Source organism: Boleophthalmus pectinirostris, unplaced genomic scaffold (assembly GCF_026225935.1).
Source record: "Boleophthalmus pectinirostris isolate CB_2022bp ecotype Guang Dong unplaced genomic scaffold, ASM2622593v1 HiC_scaffold_23, whole genome shotgun sequence".
In the NCBI taxonomy this organism is placed as follows: Eukaryota; Metazoa; Chordata; class Actinopteri; order Gobiiformes; family Gobiidae; genus Boleophthalmus; species Boleophthalmus pectinirostris.
The window spans coordinates 31,667,019-31,691,603 of record NW_026571207.1 but is presented as its reverse complement, the minus strand read 5'-3'; the positions used below and the strand labels follow the sequence as shown (position 1 = coordinate 31,691,603).

General features: G+C 39.1%; 2 protein-coding genes and 1 pseudogene across 3 annotated transcripts; 1 reads left to right on the top strand and 2 right to left on the bottom strand.

The window, feature by feature from the left end:
• Nucleotides 1-913: 913 nt before the first annotated feature.
• On the bottom strand, nucleotides 914-1,030 carry LOC129410758 (5S ribosomal RNA; annotated as a pseudogene).
• Nucleotides 1,031-1,657: 627 nt separating this feature from the next.
• On the bottom strand, nucleotides 1,658-11,267 carry LOC110166426 (uncharacterized). Its single transcript, XM_020931661.2, has 7 exons — nucleotides 10,858-11,267; nucleotides 10,089-10,346; nucleotides 8,162-8,326; nucleotides 6,925-7,103; nucleotides 4,487-4,730; nucleotides 3,751-3,892; nucleotides 1,658-3,006 (listed from the first exon to the last, which is right to left on the bottom strand). The coding sequence occupies exons 1-7, from the start codon at nucleotides 11,038-11,040 to the stop codon at nucleotides 2,828-2,830; spliced, it is 1,350 nt and encodes a 449-aa protein (XP_020787320.1). The 5' UTR covers nucleotides 11,041-11,267; the 3' UTR covers nucleotides 1,658-2,827.
• A 342-nt stretch (nucleotides 11,268-11,609) lies between these two features.
• On the top strand, nucleotides 11,610-24,247 carry kctd6a (potassium channel tetramerization domain containing 6a). Of its 2 annotated transcripts, XM_055159088.1 has the most exons (7): nucleotides 11,614-11,767; nucleotides 13,295-13,372; nucleotides 15,217-15,268; nucleotides 15,797-15,966; nucleotides 17,154-17,406; nucleotides 19,300-19,458; nucleotides 21,112-24,247. In XM_055159088.1, exons 3-7 carry the CDS (start codon nucleotides 15,242-15,244, stop codon nucleotides 21,220-21,222), a joined length of 720 nt encoding a protein of 239 aa, XP_055015063.1. In that variant the 5' UTR covers nucleotides 11,614-11,767; nucleotides 13,295-13,372; nucleotides 15,217-15,241; the 3' UTR covers nucleotides 21,223-24,247. The 2 variants fall into 2 exon arrangements, with proteins under 2 accessions (XP_020787316.1, XP_055015063.1); XM_020931657.2 differs by lacking the exon at nucleotides 13,295-13,372 and having other exon boundaries at nucleotides 11,610-11,767.
• Nucleotides 24,248-24,585: the final 338 nt, after the last annotated feature.

Genomic DNA, 24,585 nt, shown 5'->3' with positions numbered 1-24,585 from the left:
CAATCACTACTGAACCCACACAGGAGAAAAATTCAGATCACAGCTGTGACCAATGTGGGAAGGAATTTTGAAGATGTTTATAAATGTCACATAAAAATCCACTCTGGCCAAAAGCCTTATAGTTGTGTCTTTTGTGAGAAGAGTTTCTGAATATTAAAAGACCTCACCGTGCACCGTCGGACACATACGAGACCATATGTGTGTGAAGAGTTTGGGATGGCGTATAAGCAAAGAGCTACCTTAAAAGTCCACAACAAAACTCACAATGAAGAGGAAGCAGAGATGCTTTATGAATGTGACCAATGTGGGAAGAAATGCCTCAATATCAGTCACACCACAACGTCCACAGCAATGAGAAACTATTTAAATGTGAGGAATGTGGACAGACTTTCAAATGGAACAGTGCTGGAACAGTACTGTAAAACAACACCAGAGCCAAAGCCATACTGGGGAGAAGTCATATACTGCATGTGTGACCAGTGTGAGAAGACGTTTTGGTCATCAAGCATGTTACCAAATCACAAATGTGTTCACAGTTAAAAGAGGCCGCACAAATGCAACTAGTGTGATAAATCTTTTAAAAAGACAGAGCACATCTCTGTTCACTCCTATACCCACACAGGAGAAAAAACACAGTTGTGACCAGTATAGTGATTGCTTGATTGCATTTATAGCCTTTCAAGATACCCAAAGCGTTTTACAGTTCATTATTCAGTCACTCCACACTCAGTGGTGGTAAGCTACTATTGTAGCCACAGCTGCCCTGGGGCAGACTGACGGAAGCAAGGTTGCCTATCTGCGCCATCGGCCCCTCCGGCCACCACCAACACTCACGCACACAGCACTTTCATACTAGGCAATGTGGGTGAAGTGTCTTGCCTAAGGACACAACAAGTTTTTTGCCACTGGCGCCCCACTGTGGCACCTGGAATACCTAGTGGTCTCCCAACCAAGTTCTACCCAGGCCCATCCTGCTTAGCTTCTGAGATCTGACGGGATCAGGCTTTGACAAGCTGGTATGGCCACACAAGTGGCCATGTGTGCATCACACAAGAAAATCCACTCCGGAGAAAGACGTTATAGTTGTGATCAATGCAAGAAAACGTTTACAACAAGTTCTTCTCTCTATATTCATTGCCTTGTTCACACAGGAGAAAAAACATGTGTCTGAAGAGTGTAGACAGGCCTCTATAACCAATTATATGAGGAAACACATGGAATGCCATAGTGAACGGAGGTCATACAGCTGAGACAAATGTGGAGAAAGCTTCAGAAAGCCAGGTCCACTGAAGGTGCACAGTTTTGAACATACTAAAAGAGCTGCTGATCCTGGATCACGTGAACCTCAAGAGACTCAAAAGCTTCATAGAATCCACACTATGGCACCAGTGTAGTAGTCCAGGAGTACTGGTATTGCCGTTGATTTTGACCAAAGAATAAGAAAACTTGTATGTGTCCTTTAGTCTGTCTGCAGGTTAAGGCAATGGCAACCCAGATTCAGCTGTGACTTTTTTTTTTAAGCTAACACGAGGAGAACAACCTATATTAAGTTCCTTTAATTATGATTTTAGTATTAGTATTATTACTGAAGAAAGTGTACAGGTCCAGTGTCTGTCATGTGTTAAATTATGAATTTATTAATTCCAAACTGGCAAAAAGTTTTTTATTTTTTTTTATTAACAAACAAGTTAACTTTCAAAATGATAATGAGGACTATAAAGTTTTACATTACTGAAAATAAGACTATGTCCACACATTCCCAAAAACCTTTGACGTCAACTTCATAGTGGTTCAGTGAAATCAGTGTTCAGGGCATGTTACCATGTTGCAGTCGGAGGGTTGTCTCAGGGAACTCCAAATGTTAAATTGCAACAACTTAATTTTCACAAACAACAATGTGAAAATAGAAGGAGAGCAAAATGTGGGTTATTCACTCTTAACTACAGGAAGTAAAAAGTGTTTTGGATAGTTTTTCAGAACTTTCGCTCAGCATTACATTACACATGTAAATGGATGCAGTGGGAGGCAAAAGTAAAATGGAGCATGAGAAATTGGAATGAAAAATGAAGGTGGGTTTAGCAAATGAAAACAACTCAGACAACAGAGCTGCAAAGACATTTACAACTGTGTTTATCATTGAATAGGATAAACACAGTTGTAAATGACACCAAGCATTTTTGCTGAAGGAAACATACAGATGTTTTAGGTTTTGGAAATGGAAATTACTTTTTATTATAAAGACACAACCATTTAGAGCTGTTGTTAGTTAATTATTAAAAATGCATTATGGTATACTTTATTTTGCCTCCACTTGCCTCCATTCTGGAATGTTAAACATTCTGGTGACATATTATCTTAAAGGGTTTACAGCTGGGGATCAGAGTGGGTAGTGTGTGGCATGTCTGAGAGTTTCTTGTTGATTTGAGCAGAGCAAATATAATATCTGGTTTTGTGGGATACCTGTGTGCATATTGGTGTTTACATTCCTGGGTGTATTTTTTATTTTACTCAGTATATTATCAATTAGTATCCATTAATTGAGTTTTTGATAACCCCCGAGGCTACACCTGTTAACTGACAATAGTTATACCTTTGTGAATGAATGACATATTTTACCTTGACAGAGCAGATAGCAAACTTAATTTTCATTTTATGTGAATAGGCCAGAATATGACAGCTATAGCTACCATAAACTGAGACAAAATATCCGCAATCTGGAAATTAAAGAGCAAAACTGACCACAAAATTCAGCCCTAACGTCCACCTCAATTATAAGCGGTTCCGACTCTCAGAGAGTGAGTCCAAAGTAAAGTTCAGATTGGCGTGGCTAAGGGTCGGCATGTTCGTGTAACAGACCCAACCGAACCACAACAACTCTGCCTTTTTTACTCTCATCAGTCTCTTCCTCTTCTTTGCGATGTTTCCTTTTCTTCCTTGTTCTTTCTTTGGACTCCTCTTCATCGTTTTCCTCCAGGTCCTCCTCAACTTCGTCCTCGACTTCATCCGCTGAAGATGCAAAGAGTTATATGTTACAAAGGTGTACATTTCAATCATGCTTTCTCAAGCAGCTCTATTCTCCATTTCAATTGTTTTCAAAGGTGTTTTCAAAGGTGATGATGTCATGGTTTTCTATATTATTTATATTGTGTTTCATGTAATCCACAAAACTACAGGTACGTAACTGCAGACTGGGTACACTACGCAAGATGCACTAAGGTAGGACTAAACCAGATCTAACACAAAACAAAATTTGATATAGGATAATATAATAAATGAGAGCAGCCCTAAACTAGGAAAAAACATGTCTAACCAAAGACTAAACAAAATGACAGATCATAATAAGTGATACTGAAGCCAAAAGAATGACAAAGCTAAGGGACTCTTAATTAGCAGACTAAACAGATGCAGGTCCAAGCTGATTCTGACAACACCTAACTTTTAAATCTAAGAAATAATAATAATAAGTAAAATCTCCCATCACAATTACAGGATAATTCAACTCAGTAATACTATTTTTTGTAACTTATATGACCATTAAAATCAGTCAATTTTGATTGTATTGTATTAAATCATTCACTTCAACTCTTCTTTAGGCACAGTACCTGATTTTTACTGTCTTAAAAAAATGAAAAACAGAAGTTCCTAGTTCCTTTCTTTGATACACTGTAATGTATCAACAACTAGCAAGCTAACAGCACATGTCCTGATGATCAATCTATAAACTGCCTTAGATGAGACTGGGAAAACTACCTGTCAGTTCAGTCTCCGCTCGCTCAGTATCGGACTCGGCCTCCACCTCTTCGCTCCCCTCCTGCTGCTCCACATCTGGGCTTTGATGGGCTTTGAGCTGCTCTTGTTTTAACCTCTGACCAAAGCGACCGTTTGACAACAGCTACAAATAAAAAAAATAAAAAAAAACACAATAAACTGCATTAGAGTTAAGACAAGGTCAAAATGGAATAAATTTAATGTTTTGGAGTTTAGATTTGGACCAATGAGGTATAATATCATCGCCATGGTCACCTATGGTCACCAACATCCAATTCCAGCAGCCATGTTTTCACAATACTGATACTTTGCAGTGACATGATGCTGGGGGTGTTCTACCTGTATCTCTAGTGGTAGAATGTGGAGGAGTTACCATGGTGACACAGCGAGTGAGTATACATTATAAATGGACATAGCTCATCCACTAGCCGCTGCGTTCCAAATAAGAAGTGAAAAATTGTCGACTCCCTCTCTGCAACCGCTGCAGTGAGCTACGTCATTTTGGTCTTAAAATGTTCGTATTAATCCACTCTACATGATCCTTGCTATTTTGTCTATAAATAAATTCCCATCCCTAATACTGAACCCGGCTCCAAATTTGCCCCTGTAACCACTAGCCTCGTGAGCTTCATTTGACTGGAGCCAAACACTATGGGTGACGTCACACTCGCTCAGTCCACTTCTTTATACAGTCTGTGTTTGGTACAACTTCACTCACCCTCCCGCGTCTGCCCTGTAGTAGCCGTAGCAGCAGGAGCCTCACAGTGTCTTTGTTCTGACACAGTCCCAAAGCGTTCAGAGAGTCTAGCCCCGACCCGGACACGCCCTGCAGCCTAAGCTCCGCCCCTAGAGACGCCTGCACAAAATTGTTCTTGTAAACGTTTCGCGTGAAGAGCGGGATGGACAGCGCCGTCACGATCCGCCGGTCCAACAGTGCACCAGCCTGCTCCTCCGTCAAGACACTAACAGAAACAAGAGGTGATATGAGGGGGGGAGGGATTATCAGCTTGATCAGTTGGCTCGGAGCACAGCAGCATGCAAGCCAGCTCACAGAGGCCACATCTCAATTCCCTTTCCTTGCTTCCTTCTCCTTGATCCTTCTCCTCAAACCTGTATTCTTCGGCTGTCAATCAAATAAGTCAGATTAAGTGGTGTCCCGAAGAAAACCATGAAAGGAAGGAGTAAACCTGAGGGCGGCTTCAGGAGCAGACGTCAGAGAAAAGAATCAAACTTTAGTGGTCTCAGTGATGAGTTTATATCCTCTCTCCTACCCGTGTCTCCTCTGTGGGCAGGACTTCACCTCACCCATTTCCTGCAGACTCAAGGAGAGGAATCAAATTGACAGAAGTGAGAAAAGAGAAATGAGATGCGGCCTGTGTCTCAAAGCTAACAGTCACTTTTATTAAAATCATAAAATATAAAATAAATAACCTATTAAAATTCTAATTAATTAAAGCAAAAGACTACCCGATTGTTTTTAAATGTAGAATACTTTTGGAGTTTGTGGCGTTGTTTTAAAACTTATTATGCCTTAAAATTAGCATTAGCATTAGCATTCATTCACAAACCTTCTCTTTCTAAAACCAGAGGTGTCCTCGAAAGAAGTATTCATTTCATTCATGTAGTTTTTAACATGCTGTCAGTGACATCCACCCAAAGCTCCCTGCCCAATTGTTTATCTTTAAATACGAATTAATTTTGGCATGACTGATGAAAAAACATGGATAAGCAATTCAACAGAAAGTAGTAACAGAGTAGTAAAGTAGTAGTGGTAAAGTAGTCATTACAACACTCAAACTAAGGCAAGATTTAAACTATTTTAAGGGCCTATATTACAGTATTTTCTGATCTATGCACTAACTAACTAACTAATTGTATCTATTTATGTTGTTTTTTTTCCATTGACACATATCCTGCATATTTAGCCTGAGTTCTTTTCTCAAACAGAAAACACACTGTTCCGCCGTATGATGTCATGTGGTAATACAGGAAGTGCTCCACTGTGTTTTTCAACTCCATACACATTCACTACAATCATCTGGATGATATCAGCCCTGGAATAGCTGGGTTTCACGTGACGTCACAGGGCTACATTTGTCAGCACACAAAATCAGATGGAGGGCACGAAGTGAACTGACTGGAGGAAAATGCCTATGTGTTGTGTAGTTTGCCAATTGTTCTGAGAGAAGGAAAAGCGATTTTTTTAGAGTACCGAATATAGTCGTCCACAAAACACAGAAATGGGAAAAGCTGACAGAACAAAGCCATAAAAAGTGGATTACACACCTATGTTTGCGGTCGGGAGGAGCAGAATCCGCAAATGCTCGTGTCTGCAGTGACCACTTCGACAAAGGTATGTAACAAAGCTAAATTGTTTTTTGTGGTTTACCTAAACATAAACAAATCATTAATGACTAACGGCTAACAACATTTGTTGACATTAAATAGTTCGGACAGATCGGTTACTGCCGATACACTGCAGTTTTTCCATAACAGTCTATATGCACATAAAATAAGAGAAACACTCACCCAGGCCAAGACCAAACGATAATCATCATTTAGGCGTTTTGCACCAAGGTTGAGGACCCATCCACTGACAAAAAAAGTTATATTCCTCCAAACTTTTGTACGCCTTCATCTGTTGTCTGGTGTAGAACGATGTCTGGAGAACTAGATAGTTTGTGATATCCTCTGTTTTGATTGTTGGCAAATCTTTTACTTCAGTCAAAAATTCTCTAATTTTCAATAAGATGGGGTCACGTCCAATATATTTGTCAACTAACTGCTCGTACTTTTGCCTTGCTACTGGCTCTAAATCCTTACAATAAGAACTCTTCTCCATATCTGTGTTCTCCATAGCTGTGTTTGTTGTGTTTGTCTTCACTTTCTGCCCTCCACCTGAAGTTCGTGCGTCATCGTGATCATGTGACTGAAACCCTCCTATTGCTGATCTCTACTGAACTAAAGGTAAAAGGAGCAGTTAACTTGAACACTAATGCTTCATGACATCACAAGGTGGAAAAGAGCATTTTGAGTGTTTTCTGTTTGAGAGAACTTAGCCTGAATATGCAGGATTTGTGTGAATGAATGAATCAGAAATTAGCATAATATGGGCACTTTAACCCACATTTTTGATTAATAAGCAACAAAACTGACTGGCTGCTCTTGGCGATGGCGGCCGCGTCTGGAAACATGGCTCTGATGCAGTGTGTGACGAGGGGGGCCTTCTCCTGAGCCCAATTTAAACAGCGTCGCCACGGAAACATCGACATCGGCTTTGAGCTCGCAACCTTCTGATGGAATGGACTGCCGTGCTGTCGAGACAGCTCCTTCATCTGGAGGGAGGGGGAACAGCACAGTGTATCTTAAATTCAGATGGACACTAATTATAGGGTTTGTTCTTATTACAAAAAAATAAATTTAACTATTAAACTGTACTACTAAAATATTTAGTAGAATGAATAAACTATAACAAATAACATCAGTTTGCTGCATTTCACAGTCTAGAATGAGGGGGAAGCAAGAGACACTTTTTCCTATTGATGATATTGTAATGTTGAACCTGAACATTTCTATTATTGACTAGACTCAGGACTTGCTGTACAGCACAAAAATCTGCATTTTAACAATAATTATAGCTGCCCCTCCCATCTGTATTAAATATTATTGGCCTATAGAATGTTGAAACGGAAACCCAGCTATTTCATTAATTTTCAACTCTTTCAACCCTTTGATAAGCACTGTGATTATGAAAAGATTTGCAAATGATAAATTAAGACTATGTTTGCAGAGGTTTTAATACAAAATGAATTCCAATGGAGACCTTTATATTTAGTTCTTTGTAGACTAACTTGTAAATAACAATAGCTTTGTAAGTATTGCTACTGTTAAAACAGCATTTTTTATTCAATTGCAATTAATCTGTCAGACAAACTAGGTCCAAACTATGGTTGTCAAAGGTAATGAAAATCAAATAAATCGAAGCTAAAAACTAGTATTAAAACTACATACTAATTATCGATGCTAAAAAAGTCCCATTCATGCACCTTTGCTGAATAGCTTTAGAATGATTTTGAGCTGTATCAAACAAGAATAAGAGCACATGGACTGGGATACACCCATGGACCACTATGGAACCTACCTGGACCACTAAGGGATTACACAGATATAAGGCCACAGGGTAATAGAAAAGAAAATCATAGTCTATCATCTAAATTGTGTTTGTAATTATTTTACTATCAGAATCTGTATTGTGGAGTATAGAGTGTATTCCTTAGTACTCAATCGAGTTTGAAATTTTATTATCATGACAACACTAGACCAAAACTCCTTAACTGAACTGAACTGTGCCTTACCTCTCAAACCTCTCTCATGAGCTTTATATTAACCTCACCTCTAGTTTGAGTTGTTTGCTGATGAAGTCCATCATGGGTTTTCTGGCTCCTCTGGCAGACCACAGGACTCTGAAAGCTGATTTATAACGTGATTGACTGACCAAGAGGGCTGCTCTCGACTTTTTCCCAGAACGCTTTTCTTTAGGTCGGGACTGGGGCTCCATCTGCAACACAGTAGAGAAGTGCATTTCATACTGCTTGGTGTGTGACAATGAATCATGAAAATGTAAAAATTCTGTTCAAAAAGGGAACATTTGTGTAGACACGAATGCTGCCATGGTGTGTAAGGTACAGAATCTGGTTCTATCTGTTGTGAAATGAAAAGGTGTACTATGTAACGTTATCAATGGGGGTTCGTCACCTGGTTCTTTCTATGGAGAAGTTGCAGCTCTGCTTGGAATATTCCACAGTATGACATTAAACAGCGCTACCTAACATTTACTCAATTATAGGTGTTTCTATAGCCTAAAAATACCTAGAAAAACAGGCATTCTGACTGATAATGAGCGTGGTTGTCTCTCCACTGATCTGATCTATCACTTGGTCTGGTTTGGCCTCCATAAATCTAAAAAGATTTAACATCATACCATACATTCCAGACAACGCAATCAATTCTCCATGGAGAAAAGCATTTGATGGAACTCCACCAGAAAAGTTACACAATGTACATTTAAGCGTGCTTTTGAAAGCACTGTATGTAAGATTCCACACAAATGACCTATCTGTGTCCCCAAATACAAGGTAAACATGTTTAAATCAAATATAGCGTTTACTGACAGCAATTGTAATACTGATTTATTCTTAATTACAAAAACAGTGGACCTGATGGACAAGTTGTTCATATTGTAATTTCAAGTTGATTCAATCACAAATGAGCCTCACAATAGTCCATTTGGGTTTCCAAATTTAATGCTGATATCCAGTTGAATTCTCTCTGATCTGACACAACTAGGTCAAGTTTATGTAATTTAAAATCAAAATCTTACATACAGTTCCTTTAAAGGTGTATTATGTATTTTTAAGTATTTTTGAGCTATAAAACCACCTGTATCCATAGAAAGAAACAGGTGATGAACCCCCCAGCCAACCAAAAAGTTACAATAGTGCACCTTTAAAATAAACATTTTTGTCCAACAATAGCACAACAGAATGAGTAACCAGCAGCATAGGTGGTTTTCAGATCCTAGAATGTGATGATGACAAACTCTCAGATGCAGGGCAAGAGCAAGATTTTCAATTTTAATTACCCTATTCTATTACAGTATTTTCTGATCTATGCTATGACTGTTGTTTCCTCATCATAAACATACCTGGAGTTGTGTTTTGTTTCATTCACACACGTTTATCACAAAAATCCTACATGTTAAAGCTGAGTTCTTCTCTCATGCAGAAAAAAAACACTCTGTTGCACCTTGTGATATCATGGTAATACAGAAGGTTCCCCACTGCTTTTTTAAACTCCATATACCTTCGCTAGAATCATTTGGATGATTTCAGCCCTCGAATTATCAATCTCTACTGAACAAAAGGTAAAAGGTAGCTGTTAACTTGAAAACTAATGCTTCATGACATCACAAGGTGGAACATAAGATTTTGTTCTTTGGTGAAGTAGACAGACTAATAATAAATGGTTATGCAAACATGTATGATATGAATGAAACAAAACACAATTCTGGATATGTTTTTGAGGAGGTAACATGAGTTCACAAGAGTCGTAATATAGGACCTTTAATAACATTGTACTTTGCCATGAAATATCCGAAAGGTGAATTCACAAATGATGAACATGATCACTTTGATTGGTAACTAAAATCTAGAACAGACTATATTACTACCTAAATCTTCTTTTTAACAATTTTAGCTGCCCCCATCTGTATTAGATACTATTGTCCTATAGAATGTAATCTGAAACCCAGCAGTTAGTACCTGTGCCGTGTTTATGGGTCTGATCCATAGAGTCCTCTTGCCACACTGTCTCTTCCTATATTTGCTGCGTATGAGCTGGGCGCAGGTCTCACACAAGAAGCTGGATTCCTGGAGTTGTTCTGCGGCCTGAGGGAAGGTCCAGCGAGCCGTCTCCAGGTTGGTGAAGGTGCACAGGGCTCGTCGGTTAAAGCTCCGCCCGTGGCGCTCAAACTTCACCCGACAGCCACTGCAGCGCTCATCCTCTGGGCGGGATGACGTCTGGGCAACAGGAGGAAAGAGATTAATCATTTTACAGTCAATACATTTGAAGCACTTTTCATTAATTGTGAATGTTATTGGGACAAGGCACTTTTCTCCACCGTGCAAAACGCAAGATTGGGTCTTTTGGGACAATTTTCTAACAAGCATTCTGTGTGTGTACACTAGTGTATGAATGTGTGTGAATGGGTGAGTGGTTCCTTGATCTAAAGAGCTTTGAGTGCCTTGAAGGTGGAAAAGCACTGTATAAAAATGTGACCATTTACCATTAGATTTGTGATTTATGTTTTGATTCTGCACATTTTAAAACATTCCCAAGACCATGTGAAGTGCTAAACTAATATAGAAACCATGCATTCAGGAAAGTGCTTGCGGTGGTCCTAAAGTCTGAACTAGTTAGCAAACAGAATATATTGTTATTTGAAAATTACTTAAATAATTGCATTTTTTACGATTTGCTAATTGCGATTTAGATTGCGATATGTCTTGCAACCCAAGCCCACTCTCGAACCTGCTTAAAGTTCGGCCTCCTCTTCCCTCTCTTCCTCGCTCCGCTCTGTGACCCTTCTCCGGAGCAGACCACTTCGGCACCGACCGCAGGAGCGCAGTCAGCGGCAGGCGACACCTCCACTTCTCCCGGCGCGTCCCACTCTTCGGGAGCCACCGCTATGGTCGCACTGTTGTCGGTCTCCATCACAAGCAGAGCATCGCTGTTCGTCAAGTTAACAATGCATACAGACGCACAAAAGAGGGACACGGGCTTCAGTTATAAGTGTCCCCGACGTGGGCGCACTGCAATGTGAAGAATCTATGAGAAGGATTATGAATAAAAGCCTAAAACAAGAAAGAAAGTGTAAAAATGTGTCAAAAAGGAAGTGGAAAATGGATAAACACTGTAGTTTTACAGCGGATTGAGATGGCGCCCTCTTGCCGCGGGAGGACACACGTGCACAGGCACTGGACTGGAGTGTTGTCGCCACCTGAAGGTCGAGTTTGAGTACATAAAATAACCTAATATCGCAAAACAAAACATCAAGCGTTTTTAATGTGGTTTATTTTGTTGTTTTGTTATTCGTATAAAATCTTTAAAAAAAAAAGCATTATTATTATAATTATTTATGTTTAAATTTATTTAATGTTTAAGTTTCAACACAAGCTAAAATATGAAAAGGCTCATAAAGCGCAACAAATCATTATTATTTATTTGCTCTATTTTAAAACCGCCTATACAAAACGTGGTTTTCTTTTACAGTCATGGTGCTTTTATTTTGGTGAAACCGGAGGTGTGGTTTCTTTACATGCTTAGCTAGTTGTTGTAGATGTAAACATTGATGCAAATGAACTTGAACCGTAATTTTCCTACTGTTTGGGTATTTGTTTTTGTCGCTGTCGGAATAGCAGCTCAAATGGCACGGTTTTAGGTAAGATTTACTCCTATTTCACTGTTAATCTGCGGGGTTTTCCCATAGGTAATTGGTTAGCTGCAGATGTTAGCTTGGTTAGAGCTAACGTCACAGCTGTTTGATGCATCAACAAAAAAAATCTGCATTTGAATGTAGTCCTGTTTTATTCGGATTTGTGTCAGAAAGGATTCTCGGTTAGTTTTGAATTAGTCACGTTATTATTCTAGTGTAATAATGAATTTTCTATGTAGATATATTTTTGTACAGCTTTCATACTCTTATTCTTCACATAAAACATGTTTAGTGTAAGGATTGTTGTATTTTTATCAGTCAGTGTGTGGCATTCTTTATCATATGTCTCAACTGTGCAGTTTGTGAATGCGGTGTTAAATTAAATCAGATGTGTCTAGATTGAGATGGTGAGTGAACAGTGAATATATGGTACAGAGGAGGGACAGTGAATATAAACATTAATTAATATATTATACATAAGTGGATAGAGAATATATGGTGAGATAGAAGGATGTTAGGTAGGTAGGATGGTAGTGTTGTTGAATTTTTATACCATAATCAAAATTAACTATACTATCACTATAATAAAAAAAAAGTCTGATTTATTAAAGCAATTGTGCGCACAATCACAGAACTACCTGTCCCTAAGCTACAATCATAACAATGCATACAAAGTTTGTATACCCCATGGGGGGCATAGGGCACATGAATGATGCAAATACAAGGCATAATACTCTTCCAAGGATAGGTCAACTCAAATCAAGACACAACAATCAGTGGAATAACAACTTGAGACTTTTGTGGGGGCGCAAGGCCAGAGTGTCTGCATATGATAGCAGCATTAGAGCAAGTTATTAGTTAGATAGTTGCAAAACTCACAGCCATTAATCAACAACCTAAACCCAGTAAAAGAGTAAAGACTAGAATAAAGATTTCCATAACAGTAGGGACAAAATATTTTAAGATGCACAGCAACTTTTCTGATGCAGGTAACCACCTTGTTTCCATGGAGATGTTTTTTGCATTGCCTACTGCCTAAAATATTCCACAGTATGGAATTACACTTATACATCTCCAAGGAATCAATTGGTTCAAGTTACAGATCAGATCTGCGGAGAGGGGAATCCGTACATAGTAATGGTGCATGTTTTTCAAGATGTTTTTGAGCAATAAAAACACCAGGGTTTAAATAAATACATAATGGTAAATGGTCACATTTTTATATAGTGCTTTTCCACCTTCAAGGCACCGCTCACTCATTGGCACACCAGTGTACACAGACACTTGGGGCAAGGTGGGTTAGGTGTCTTGCCCAAGGACAAATCGATAACATTCTTCTGTGGGATGTAGAATCTCACCACCAACCTGTGGGTCAGTGGATCTGACCGCTCAACCAATGAGTTTTTTTTTTTTTTTATGTCGCGAGAGCGGGATTCGAACTGCCGACCTTCGGATCAGTGCACAAACACTCTTACTAAATGAGCTACTGCCATCCCGTAGTTAGGTTTAATATCATATTATGGAAAATTTCAGGCATCTACATGGAGACAAGTTGGCCAACCTACTTGGTGGATCTTCAAGTTAGAGGGTGTGAGATGCTGTTTGATGCAGGTACATTTCTGAATCTTGTCCAGGATTAAAGCAGTTGTAAATTGTGTGTTTTATTTTAATGTTGATATTATTACGGCCTACACTGGGTGTAGTTAAACCTTGTGGAAGCTGAAAGATTTGTCTGAGTGTCTGGAGCTTGGCCTCAGTTGTGATGAGGGGCTTGTGTTTATCTCATCTTTTTACTTCTAGAGTTGAAAAATGTATCAGTGCTAATATTGTTATCCACCAATATGTTTTTATGCCCCATTATCTCTATGATTTTGATAGTAAATCCACATTTTTTTTAACCCCTCTGCAAAATATCTTAACTCAAAAAAACTTTGTCTAGTTGACAAAATTGAATTTTTCTTTTGCTCAGTGCATCAAGTCTCAACAGACAATGTACAGTTATAGAAGAGATAAAGCTAAAGTTAGAGGTGACTGTTTCAATGCAATCATCATAAAACAAATGATAGCAAATGTACTATTAATCCACTTGTTGTTGTTGTTTTTTTGTTTTTTGTTTTTTTTGTCTTGTTTTGTTTTTCAAAATCTATTGGCTTTGTTACAGACTGTAAATATCAATATCAAATATCTGCAAATGTTGGTTATTAACTACAACAGCAGGACAAATATTTAGAGATGTGTGATATATCAATTCAAGTATGTTATCAGTTGATATCAATGCTTGATACCGATATTCACTACACGTTTTTTTGCATTGCCCCATTCTTTATGCACCCTTTTTGAACAAACTAATAACTCAAAATGGAAATAGAAGATATTTATATGGCTTTATGTAACTTTTAAAAAAATATATAGTAAAATATATTTGCAATATATTTATAATTGATTTTTCAAAAATTATTCAGAACACCATCACAAATTTTGGATATGTTAAAAACAGACATCTAGTCTTTCTAAAACAGTCCCATTTAATGTTGGCGTGTGCTGTAATTTTTTTGGTATAACATGGTAAAGATGGTACCAAATGTATTTTTTCCATTTTTAACACTATATCTTCTAGAGCGTTCATCACAGAGGCTCAGTTTTAAAATACAAAGTACACAGCATGTGCGGGAAGGTGTATGTTCAATGTCAAACCTCTGTCTTTGAAATCACACTTTGCACAGACCTTCAAAGATGCCCTCATATTTGAAGAGTAGAATTTTTGAGGAAATTCAAGCCCCCCCAAAATCTGTGATAAACCAAAAGCACATGTGTAAAAGTCCATATTCTAAAAGTAAATTTGCCAAATTTCAACTTTTTAAATTTTGAATAGTTTTTTAGATACAGCAATCTGAAAGTGGCTCTTCAGAAAACTGCTCAAAAGAGGTCAAGGGGTAGTTGACAAAATATTTTTTAATGACAATACTATAAGGAGTTAAAATTGGGTACTTTTCCTATTGGAAAGTGTGTGAACCTCCTAGAATTTTTTTCAGTCAAATTTGAGATGGTTGAGTGGGGGCATTCAGAGGGTTGGCGTGGAATGACCCTTCTGTGACCTACCTAAATCTTGATTTTAAAACATAAATCGCCAATCACAATTGCTGTTCGAAAAATTACCATTTACCATTAGAATCATGCAGTTTACAGTCAACAAAATTACCATGAAATTAATCATCAATTATAATATCAGAGGAGGGCATTGTTTTAAGCTCTGTAACAAACTGCAATTTCCCGCCACTAGATTAATTCATATGCACTGGCTCCTCGTTGGTCGGTCTCAAAGCCTGTGACGCCATGGTAACTGTGACGCCATGGCAACTGTCCGCCATCATCCTCCTGTCTCCATGGCGACCGCCTCCCCCGCGGTCTCCACGGTAACCGCCTCTCACGCCTCTCTGGTCCTGGTCTCGTTTCAGGTCGTTGGGGATTCGACATTCAGCGATGGAGAACGGGAGTCTGGGCTACATGGTGCGAATGTTTTTATTTTGCTGTTTCTAAAATACAGCAGTTTTTATTAGGGTTTCTATCCAGAATCAGAACAAAGGAACATCAGTTAAACTACCTCTGAATGTAATTGTGAAAACAGAACAAACCAGAATTTTGGAAACATACATCAGAAACATCTTCAGAAACACAAAACATCTCATTAGTCCCGCCCCCTTCAGGATACATATTTTTTTTATAGATCAGGTGAGACTGATTTACTCATGTGCTTATAAAATAATTCTCCACCATATCCTTAGCTCATCTTATCTCACAGCTAACATCCTTTTACACTACATCCATAATTTCCTCTTTGGTCTTCTTCTAGGCCATGAAGACAAGCAGGTAATGAACCCGGCACTGGAAAAGTTACACAGTGTACCTTTAATGTGAATATGAATATATTTTAACAATTCAGTGTACAATAGGATTAACTAACAGGTTGAATGCTAAAATAATGTTAGTTGCAGTCCAAATTCTCTGGATACTCACCACAGTACCCTGTTTCTCCAGAGGGGGGAGTGTGTGTCTCTGAATGTTGGCGGCTGCTTGTACCGCACTTCTTTGTCCACACTGCGGCGCTATCCGGACTCCATGTTGGGAGCCATGTTCAGAGGAGACCTGCCCACCGTGAAGGACGCACAGGGAAACTACTTTATTGACCGCGACGGGACACTGTTCAGGTCAGGACATTAAGAGGACTAGGTTGTCGGTTGGGGTTAGTATTGGAGGGGAAGCCAATATTTTCAAATCATCGGCAGAGTGGTTGAGTGGTTAGAACTCTCACCTCACAGCAGGTTGCGGGATGGACTCTCTGGCCTTTCTGTGTTTCTTCCTTGTCTGGGGGGTTTCTTCCAGGCACTACTGGAGGATTTAATTAGACTTTCTTCTTCAAATATTGCCTTATATTAAACAGTTGAATGAGGGGACTGGGTGAACATTCAGAGGATAAAGAATAGAAAAGCAGCCGGACCAGATGGTATCAGCTGCTCCAGTTATGAAACACATCTTCAACATAAGGGTGGTGCCAAAGATTGGAAGACCTCCTGCATGGTACCAGTGCAAAAAGACACAGCACGCCAAAGACCTCAGCAGCTTCAGGCCAATGGCTCTCAGACTCTGGAGAGGCTCGTTCTCCAGGTGTGGTCTGCTGGAGTAGCAGCATCACAGAAAGAGAAGAAGCTGGACAAGGTCATCAAATCCAGCCCAGTTTAAATACCATGCCGGCGAAAGTCAAAAGTGAGGACCGAGGCGCGACGACCATAGTTTTGTGAGGATTCATGTGGTTCGGAGGGACATAGTTAAGGCGGGAGTCAATTGTTTTCAAGGTGGCCACCCTAACTATAGAGTGCGGGAAACACTAAGGTACCTTGAAATCAAATAAACTAAAATTATATAACCAAAATTTTTATATTTCTACAATATTCTGAGTGTCTATTAAATGAAAATCATGAAAATGTAGTATGATTGTCTCCAGTCTATAAGACAATGAGGCGATATTTGAAGCAGAAAATTTAATCAAAAGCCCCAGTCCACCTGAACTGCCCCTTTTTTAAAAGCATTTCCCCAAAGCAAATCGTACAACAAAACTACACACAAAGAAAATTACCATTTTCTTTCATATTCAGAGGCTTTGTCGCTTCCATTCCAACAACTACACTATCCAATTTAAGGATGTGCCAGAAGCAAAAAAATTAAAATTAAAATTTAACCCAAGGTTTAAACTTTGGCTAAATGAGGTCCAAACTTTATTAGAACTGCAGAAGAAAACCAGAAAGAGTTTACAGTTAGAGAACCACAGCTCTCGTACTCTTGTGTAACTCCAGCGAACTTGTCTAACTTTGAATCCTCACATTTCTGCTTTTGTCAGATACGTCTTAAACTTCCTGCGCACGTCGGAGCTCACTCTTCCCTGCGACTTCAAAGAGACAGAGCTGCTGAGAAAAGAGGCCGACTTCTACCAGATCGAGCCCCTGCTGCAGTGTCTGGGAGACCCCAAGCCCACACCGCTGTATCCCACCGACTCGTACGAGGAAGTGGTGGAGCTGTCCAGTACCAGGAAGCTGTCCAAATACTCTAACCCCGTGGCAGTCATCATCACCCAGCTAACGGTCACCACCAAGGTCTGAACATAATTTGGATACACTTTGACAATTATGTATTAAAGCTACATTACTCAACTTCTCTTGTAAAGGACTTGTATAGTTGTATTCAAATCGAAAGCTAAGCCCTTGCTATTGGTGGTTTTCAGATTCTAATATACTATACTATTGATAATATCTAAAAGGTGAATTTACTAACAGACGTTGAACCTGATCATTTCTGTTTGTGACTAGACCCTAAAATTATATATTACTGATATAGTATTGATACTTTGCAGTGACCTCATGCTAGGACTGTGTGTATGTCTATGGTGAAATGTTTAGCAGTTTCCATGGTGATCAAATAAGTTTCATGTTAGCAAATACAGACCAGTAAGTTTTAAGATAAAAAAATACAACATTTTTAAATAACACATTTTTAGAAGCCTGTGATCAAAACAAGCACTGATGGTCCCGTTTATTTGTTTATCAACGAAAAGGTGAGAATACTAACTGAAAAACAGTTGGCTAATGTTAACTTGTGACTGTAATGTTATTTGAGAGCAACTCATTTTAAAGCATAAATCATCTCACCTGTTGAAATTCCAACCAAGTCAATTCCTTCTGGTCAGATTGTGTTGAAAATAATTAATCTTAATTCCTCAGACAGAACAGTGCCTCTATTTAGCATCACACTCCCAATGTTGATGGCATCAGCTCCAAAGCATGAACTGGCCTATAGAATAGGGTGACCATATTTCCGTTTATAAAAACCCGGACACCTTTGGGGGTTTTTTTTGTTTTGTTTTTTGTGCAATTTTGCTATTTTTTACAGCGTATGAACGCGTATTGTGTATTACAGGCGGGTAGTAATTACACACGGGTGGGTCAGGACTAAACCAGGTCTAAACCAGGACTAATCTTGGATTTAAGAAAAAACGCTGAGCAGTTTGTCCGCAAAGCGCGATTGGGCAATTGCCGCGTTTACCTCCGTGAGGTACGGAGCTGAGCCGGTCTTTTCTCCTGTGGTCACCTCCAAGCCCGTCCTTACGGTGAGTCCTGTTTCAGTTCTGGTTTAGTCCTGGTTTAGTCCTGTTTTAATCCTAGTTCAGTTGTGGATTAGACCTCCTCTTCAGTCCTGGAATCAGTCTTGGGTTAGTCCTGGTTTAGTCTTGGTTCAGTCTGTGGCGTAGGCAGTGCAAAAGTTTGATATAATCTCTGGTTAAAGGGCAGATGTAGTCCTATACTGCGCGGGTGCAGTGTTGTACTGGGGGTCTCCAAAAATGGATCTGTGCGGGACTCTGCGCTGTTGGGCTCCATTATGGAATAAATTAATCTTCAGTTTGTTACATAAAGAAGGAGGAAAATAACAAAAGGACGACAGCAGCAATAAATTTTAAAAGGGAAGTAGAAAGGGTTGCACCTGTCCTGTGTGAGAAAAGTGTATAAAGTGTGTGCTGAGGGGTTTTACAGCCTTAAACAGATAGAATAATTGTAAAATATAAAGTTGACTAATTCGCGGATTTCACCTATCGCGGGTTATTTTTAGAACGTAACATTCGTGATAAACGAGGGAACACTGTACTCTCACCTCACAACCTGTGCACATGGTCTCCCACTTGTCCCGACCGGGACGGAAAACGGAGAATTTCTTGTACAAGTCATTGTTAAATGCGCATTTGTACTTCGGTATGCTGCAGACTGACCGACTGTTTGTGAGAGGCTCAGTTTAATGCCCCCAATGAACGGTACTGAAAACCCGGACATTTGCATCACTTTATATAAAAAAAACCCGGATGCCCCGGACATGACGCAAAATACGGACATGTCCGGGGAAAAACGGACGTTTGGTCACCCTACTATAGAATGTTGTGTTGTCCTCCGAAACCCAGCAATACATACTCCTGACTTCTGGAGGTGACTCTACCTGTGCAGGTGCAGAGTGTTCTGGGGGCCATCTCCAACAGCTTCACAAAGTGGAACAAACACATGATGGACACCAGGGACTACCAGGTCTCCTTCACCTTCGGACCTTGTGACCACCAACAGGAAGTCAGCCTGAGAGTCCACCTGCTCGAGTTCATCTCCAAAGCTGTACGCATCAATTCTTCATGGTTCTTACTAGGGGTGTAATGATATCCAAGTCTCACAATACGATATCGTCATGGTATAAACCTCAGATCAGATCAGCTTGAAAAGCCTTTGAAGTTGAAGTGCAAAATTCAAGTAACAACTAAATAACTGTTAAAAAAAACTCTGCGTCGTTCTTGAAGTCCACCCATCAGTGGTAAGTGAGACGCTCTCTGACTGCTTAAGGCTCTGTAGTACATTAGTCTTTGTCTGGCTGTAGACAGCAGGAACAGTACCGTATTTTCTGGACTATAAGGTGCACTTAAAATCCTAAAATTTTCTCAAAAATCGACAGTGCGCCTTATGTATTAATTGTGTTTGTGCTTACTGACCTTGAACTGACTTTATGTGGTGCACAGCGCTCAATCTGTCAAAATGTTTTCGTACGACTTTGATAAACTACGAAGCCACACTGCTTGATGGATTGTCAATATGGCTACTGCAGTCAGGAGCCTTGCAGAGTAAGTCTGACTTAGCTGTTTAGATGCTTATGCAAATAAGTTGCAAATGTAAACAAATGTGCACAAAGCCGCATTAAACACATTATTACTCAATGTATAATTGAGTCCTCCTCGTAGGCAATACAAAAAACAAACTTACATGTGATGGCATTTTATATTTCGGCTCCAGGTAGCCACTAACCTTTTAAACCCAATGCCGTCCACCATGGAAAATGGATGCAAATCACTCTCAATATATTCTGCGATGTATTTTGTTATTTCTTGAGCGCTGTCACGTATAGTTTATTGTCCCGACTTGATTTTCTGAACATTCTTTTCGGTGTGTCAGCTTACCAAGTGACTTCTCATATTGCTAGTATTTCCTGAGGTGTATCGCATGGTGCATTGGCAGTCTTTGCACACTGTCTGTTGTTTGTCCGTCACCTTTACCCCTTTCTTGTTTCGTGTCACGACAAACCCAAAATGCTTCTAGACCTTAGAATTAAAAGCCGCTGTTGCGCCTACAATGGGCGCACAGGCTGATGACATGGCCACAAAGGATTATGGTTCATGTATTTTACTGAAAATTCTTATTTTTGCCTAAAGACACAGAGTTTAATACTGTGATGAGACCACAATATCGTGGCAATTTTACTACGACAATATAGTAATATCGACAATATCATTACACCTCTAGTTCTTACAAAAATTCAAGTGCAAGATTGTCATTGAAGTGCTTATATTAAAGAGCAGTGGGTTTATCTTTTGTTAGTTTGGTATAGTGATACGTTAGTAAGTTCAATTCAAAAAGGAAATGGCAAGAAATGGGACACATTTGGTAAATTATGGATTTGTCTAGTTTTACAAGTTTACAACTGCCTAATTTTCAGCCTGTGAAAAGGGTCCTCCAGAAAAGATTCAATAGCAGTTCAGGGGAAGAGGCAGGGCAAAGAGATCTGTTATCCTTGGCCCAGCATTGAGAAAGTGTTAAGAGTCCCAAATGTTAAACCTGATCATTTCTAGGTGAAAATAGTACCCAGAAGTAATATTACACGAATCTACATTTTAACAATTATAAATTAAGCTATGACATCTTTATTAAATGTTATTGTTATGTTGTTATGTCATCTGAAACTCAACTACCAGTATAACCTTTTTTGTTTTGGTCCGGTTTCAGGGATTTACAATACGCAACACTCGAGTCCACCACATGAGTGAACGAGCCAACGAGAACACAGTGGAACATCACTGGACGTTCTGCCGACGCACTCATAAAGTCCATGATTAAACTCTGAAAAACTGACATTTACCGAGAATGAACAGGTGGAGATGCAGTGGAATGTACAATTTAAGTTATTTGTAAATATGTGAACTGATGGTTTCATTTTGATATGGGCTTACATCAGGACAACCTTTCGTCCAAGACTGGAGCATGTGCCACATCAGTGAAGCAGGGATAAAAAGACTGAACCTTAATGCATCTCATGGAACCCTGAATTTAAAAGTTTTCTTGTTGTTTGTGTACATTCCTGTTTGGTTTTCTTCTTGTGTGTCCCTTTAAAATGTAAGGGCAGTTAATATTTTATTTAATACTTATTTCAGTTAATACTTTTTGACTAGCTAACCATCCTTTTTCACCAGGTATCACTAAAATCCACCTACCCTCAGGCTGTGTTACATAGTCATTATGATACCTCAAGTCATATAACCACGACACGATTACCAAAAATGTTTGCACTGTTGTAAACATGAGTTTACCTGTTTTTGTCAGAGTCATAGTGTTCTTTGATCAACCTGAAAAATATTCAGTACTCTATTCCTGCTGCTAGATTCTGTCTAGTCTTCATTTTCATGTTGCATTGCCTAAGCCTTCTACAGCTCCTGGACCTAAGACAGCTTCACTGACCAACTGTACCAATGGAGGAGCTATACTTAGGACTTCATGATATTTAATGGAGGTTCCACAATTACCTTGAGCTGAAAGAGAGATTTTTGTCAGATTTAAAATTTCAAACTCAAGAAACTGTTTTGTAACTGTAAATTTAGTATAGTGAACATGCAAGCTATAGCAAAACGTCACATAGGCAAAATCATACTTTTGAAAGCATCGATTAACATAAGAGACATCCGAGCTGCCCCTGCTACGCCTTCTTGCTGTTTCTTTAAAATAAACCAAATTGCAGACGAAATATGGTAAACCTAGGTATTGGTGAATATATCCTAGATGGACTCCTTGCTGTCAAAGTTTCAGGTACTGCATGCCATACTTACTCCTTTGTCCTTGTAATGTTGATGTTTGACGTTCAGCTATATATTTCTCTACACCGTAGATTGTATATATGAATGAACACAGTTAATGCACTATTTGCTGCGTTCCAAATAAGAAGTGCGTCAGGAGGCTTTTCTGGCTCCTTCTGACCCTGGCTCCCATTGACTTACATTGGGATCTTGTTGCCCCTCTCTCTGTACCTGCTGTGGTGAACCTCCATATTTTGGTTGTAAAATGTTCATATTAACCCACTCTACATAATCCTGAATTTTTAATTTTGATATTTTGTCCTTAAAATAAAATATGAACATAAATAACGGACCAATCAGATGCCTTCATTCTCCAGGGTTGCTCCCGCTAGTGTTAGCCACAGGTTTAATTGACAGCTAGTGTGTTTTGTTGCTAAGCCCCCTTCCCGGTGAGAAGGGCGGGCATATTTAATGACCTCAATCATGATTGGCTCTTGTGGTTGCTATGATACTTGCGGTTGGATTTCCAAATATGGAGCCTGGCTCCAAATTCGCTCCTGTAACTCCTGTAGCATCGAGAGCTTCATTTGAGCGGAGCTGAACGCTGTGGGTGACGTCACACTCGCTTAGTACACTTCGTTATACAGTTTATGCTCCACACTCACTCCACACAACAATAAACTTATCTTAGTCCATCATGAGTCATCCTCTGAGGTCTTGGATGAGATGCTGACTACATGCCTGTTCACGCAAAATGTAACGTAAGTATGCCTGTTGGACGGTGCCCTTTCAGACAAACTCAGTTTCTTTCTGCTTCTTCCTGGGCTGCAGAGGGTTTATCGCTGTTCACTGTTCATCACTAATCCTACTTGCAACAGGTTTTAGGGGGAGATTCTGTTTGCAGTTCTACAAATTAATACACTATGAGAGAGAGAGAGATTTTATATCCCGAGGGAAATTCAAGTTTGCTGCCACAAACTGTTGCAGTTTTGCTGCAACATTTACAGTGTGCTTCTCTGTCACCTTTGTGTCTCAGTCAAAGGTCTCATTTTAACTGGTCAGGTAGGGTCAGCAGATCCTGTGGAAGAGCCAAAAGTGTCCCTCCTTTGTGCCCTGCAGCATCACAGAAGTGTCCAGGCGGAACAAGGTGAACATAACAGGAAAGGCCCCATTCTTACTCTGCTGTGGTGTGTTAGTATTCATTCCCTCAAAGTATTTCATCTGGAAGGTCCTCTGCCCATAGACTGTATAAAAATGATTGTTATTAATTTTATTTAAACCTTTCCACACTCAAAGACACCGTACAAACAACAATTAAGACACATAACAATTAAGACATGGTGTAAAAAGCCTGTAATATCTCAAATGTCCATAGCTAGCTCCTTAGCTAGTGTCTTGCATGGTGGTCTACATGAATACGGGAAAAACAAACATTCATTTCACACAATCCAACAGTCCCTTACTTGTGTACTTTGAACTGCACATGCTGCATTTCTTAGTTGGTTAAAATCCCATCATATGATCTTCTAAATTAATGTTAAAAACAGCAGGTCACCTTCTGCTTCATCCTCAGTGCCTCAGGCAATCATGCAGAGGACAATAAAGTATTTCCCCTACTGAACACTTGTGATACTGCAGCAAAAGACATGAATGGTTGACAACATTATTACTCAAAATGGACAACATTCATACCTTTCAGCAGTAACATTTCAGATTTTATTCTCATGTGGAAAAAAACTTATTTTCTTTTATGTGTGGGAAAATGCTGTTTTATGTACATTCAGACCTCACAAATAAAGTAAACTCTTTTTTTTTTTGGATTGTGTATTCATAAGTAGCCTATTGGAACCTGTTATCCCATGAATTTCTGTTCTGTATTTGCAATGTATTTATAATCATATGACATAAACTAAAACAATTGATAAAAAATAATGAACTATGGATGAAATGTCTTTTTTAGTATTATGTTTGTCTAAAATGTTATTTCTGAGCACAACTTGCTCAATGCTTCATCTACTGGTAAATGCTGGTAAAAGAATTAGGGCTGCAATAATTGATCTTTTTATAATAAAGACACTGGCATTAATAAACTGAAATGTCACAGTGTCTGATTTTCACCAATAATTCACTTTCAATTGGTAAATATCTATCTAGAAGCCTTTAGAAACGATATTTCAAGCTTCATTTGGTCAATGTATTGTTAAAGTCTCAATGTAGACATTATTTGCTCTATAGATTTTTTTCACAACAGCCGGAAGTGCCGCAATGTAGGGTAAACGTCACGTACGTCAATGCTTTTCTATGGTAAAATATCTGTGGAAATATGTCACGTATTTTCCAGCAGCTTCATAAATCTACCTACCCAACACCAAATCTTCATCCAATAAGGTTCTGTCCATGAAGAATTTGTTAA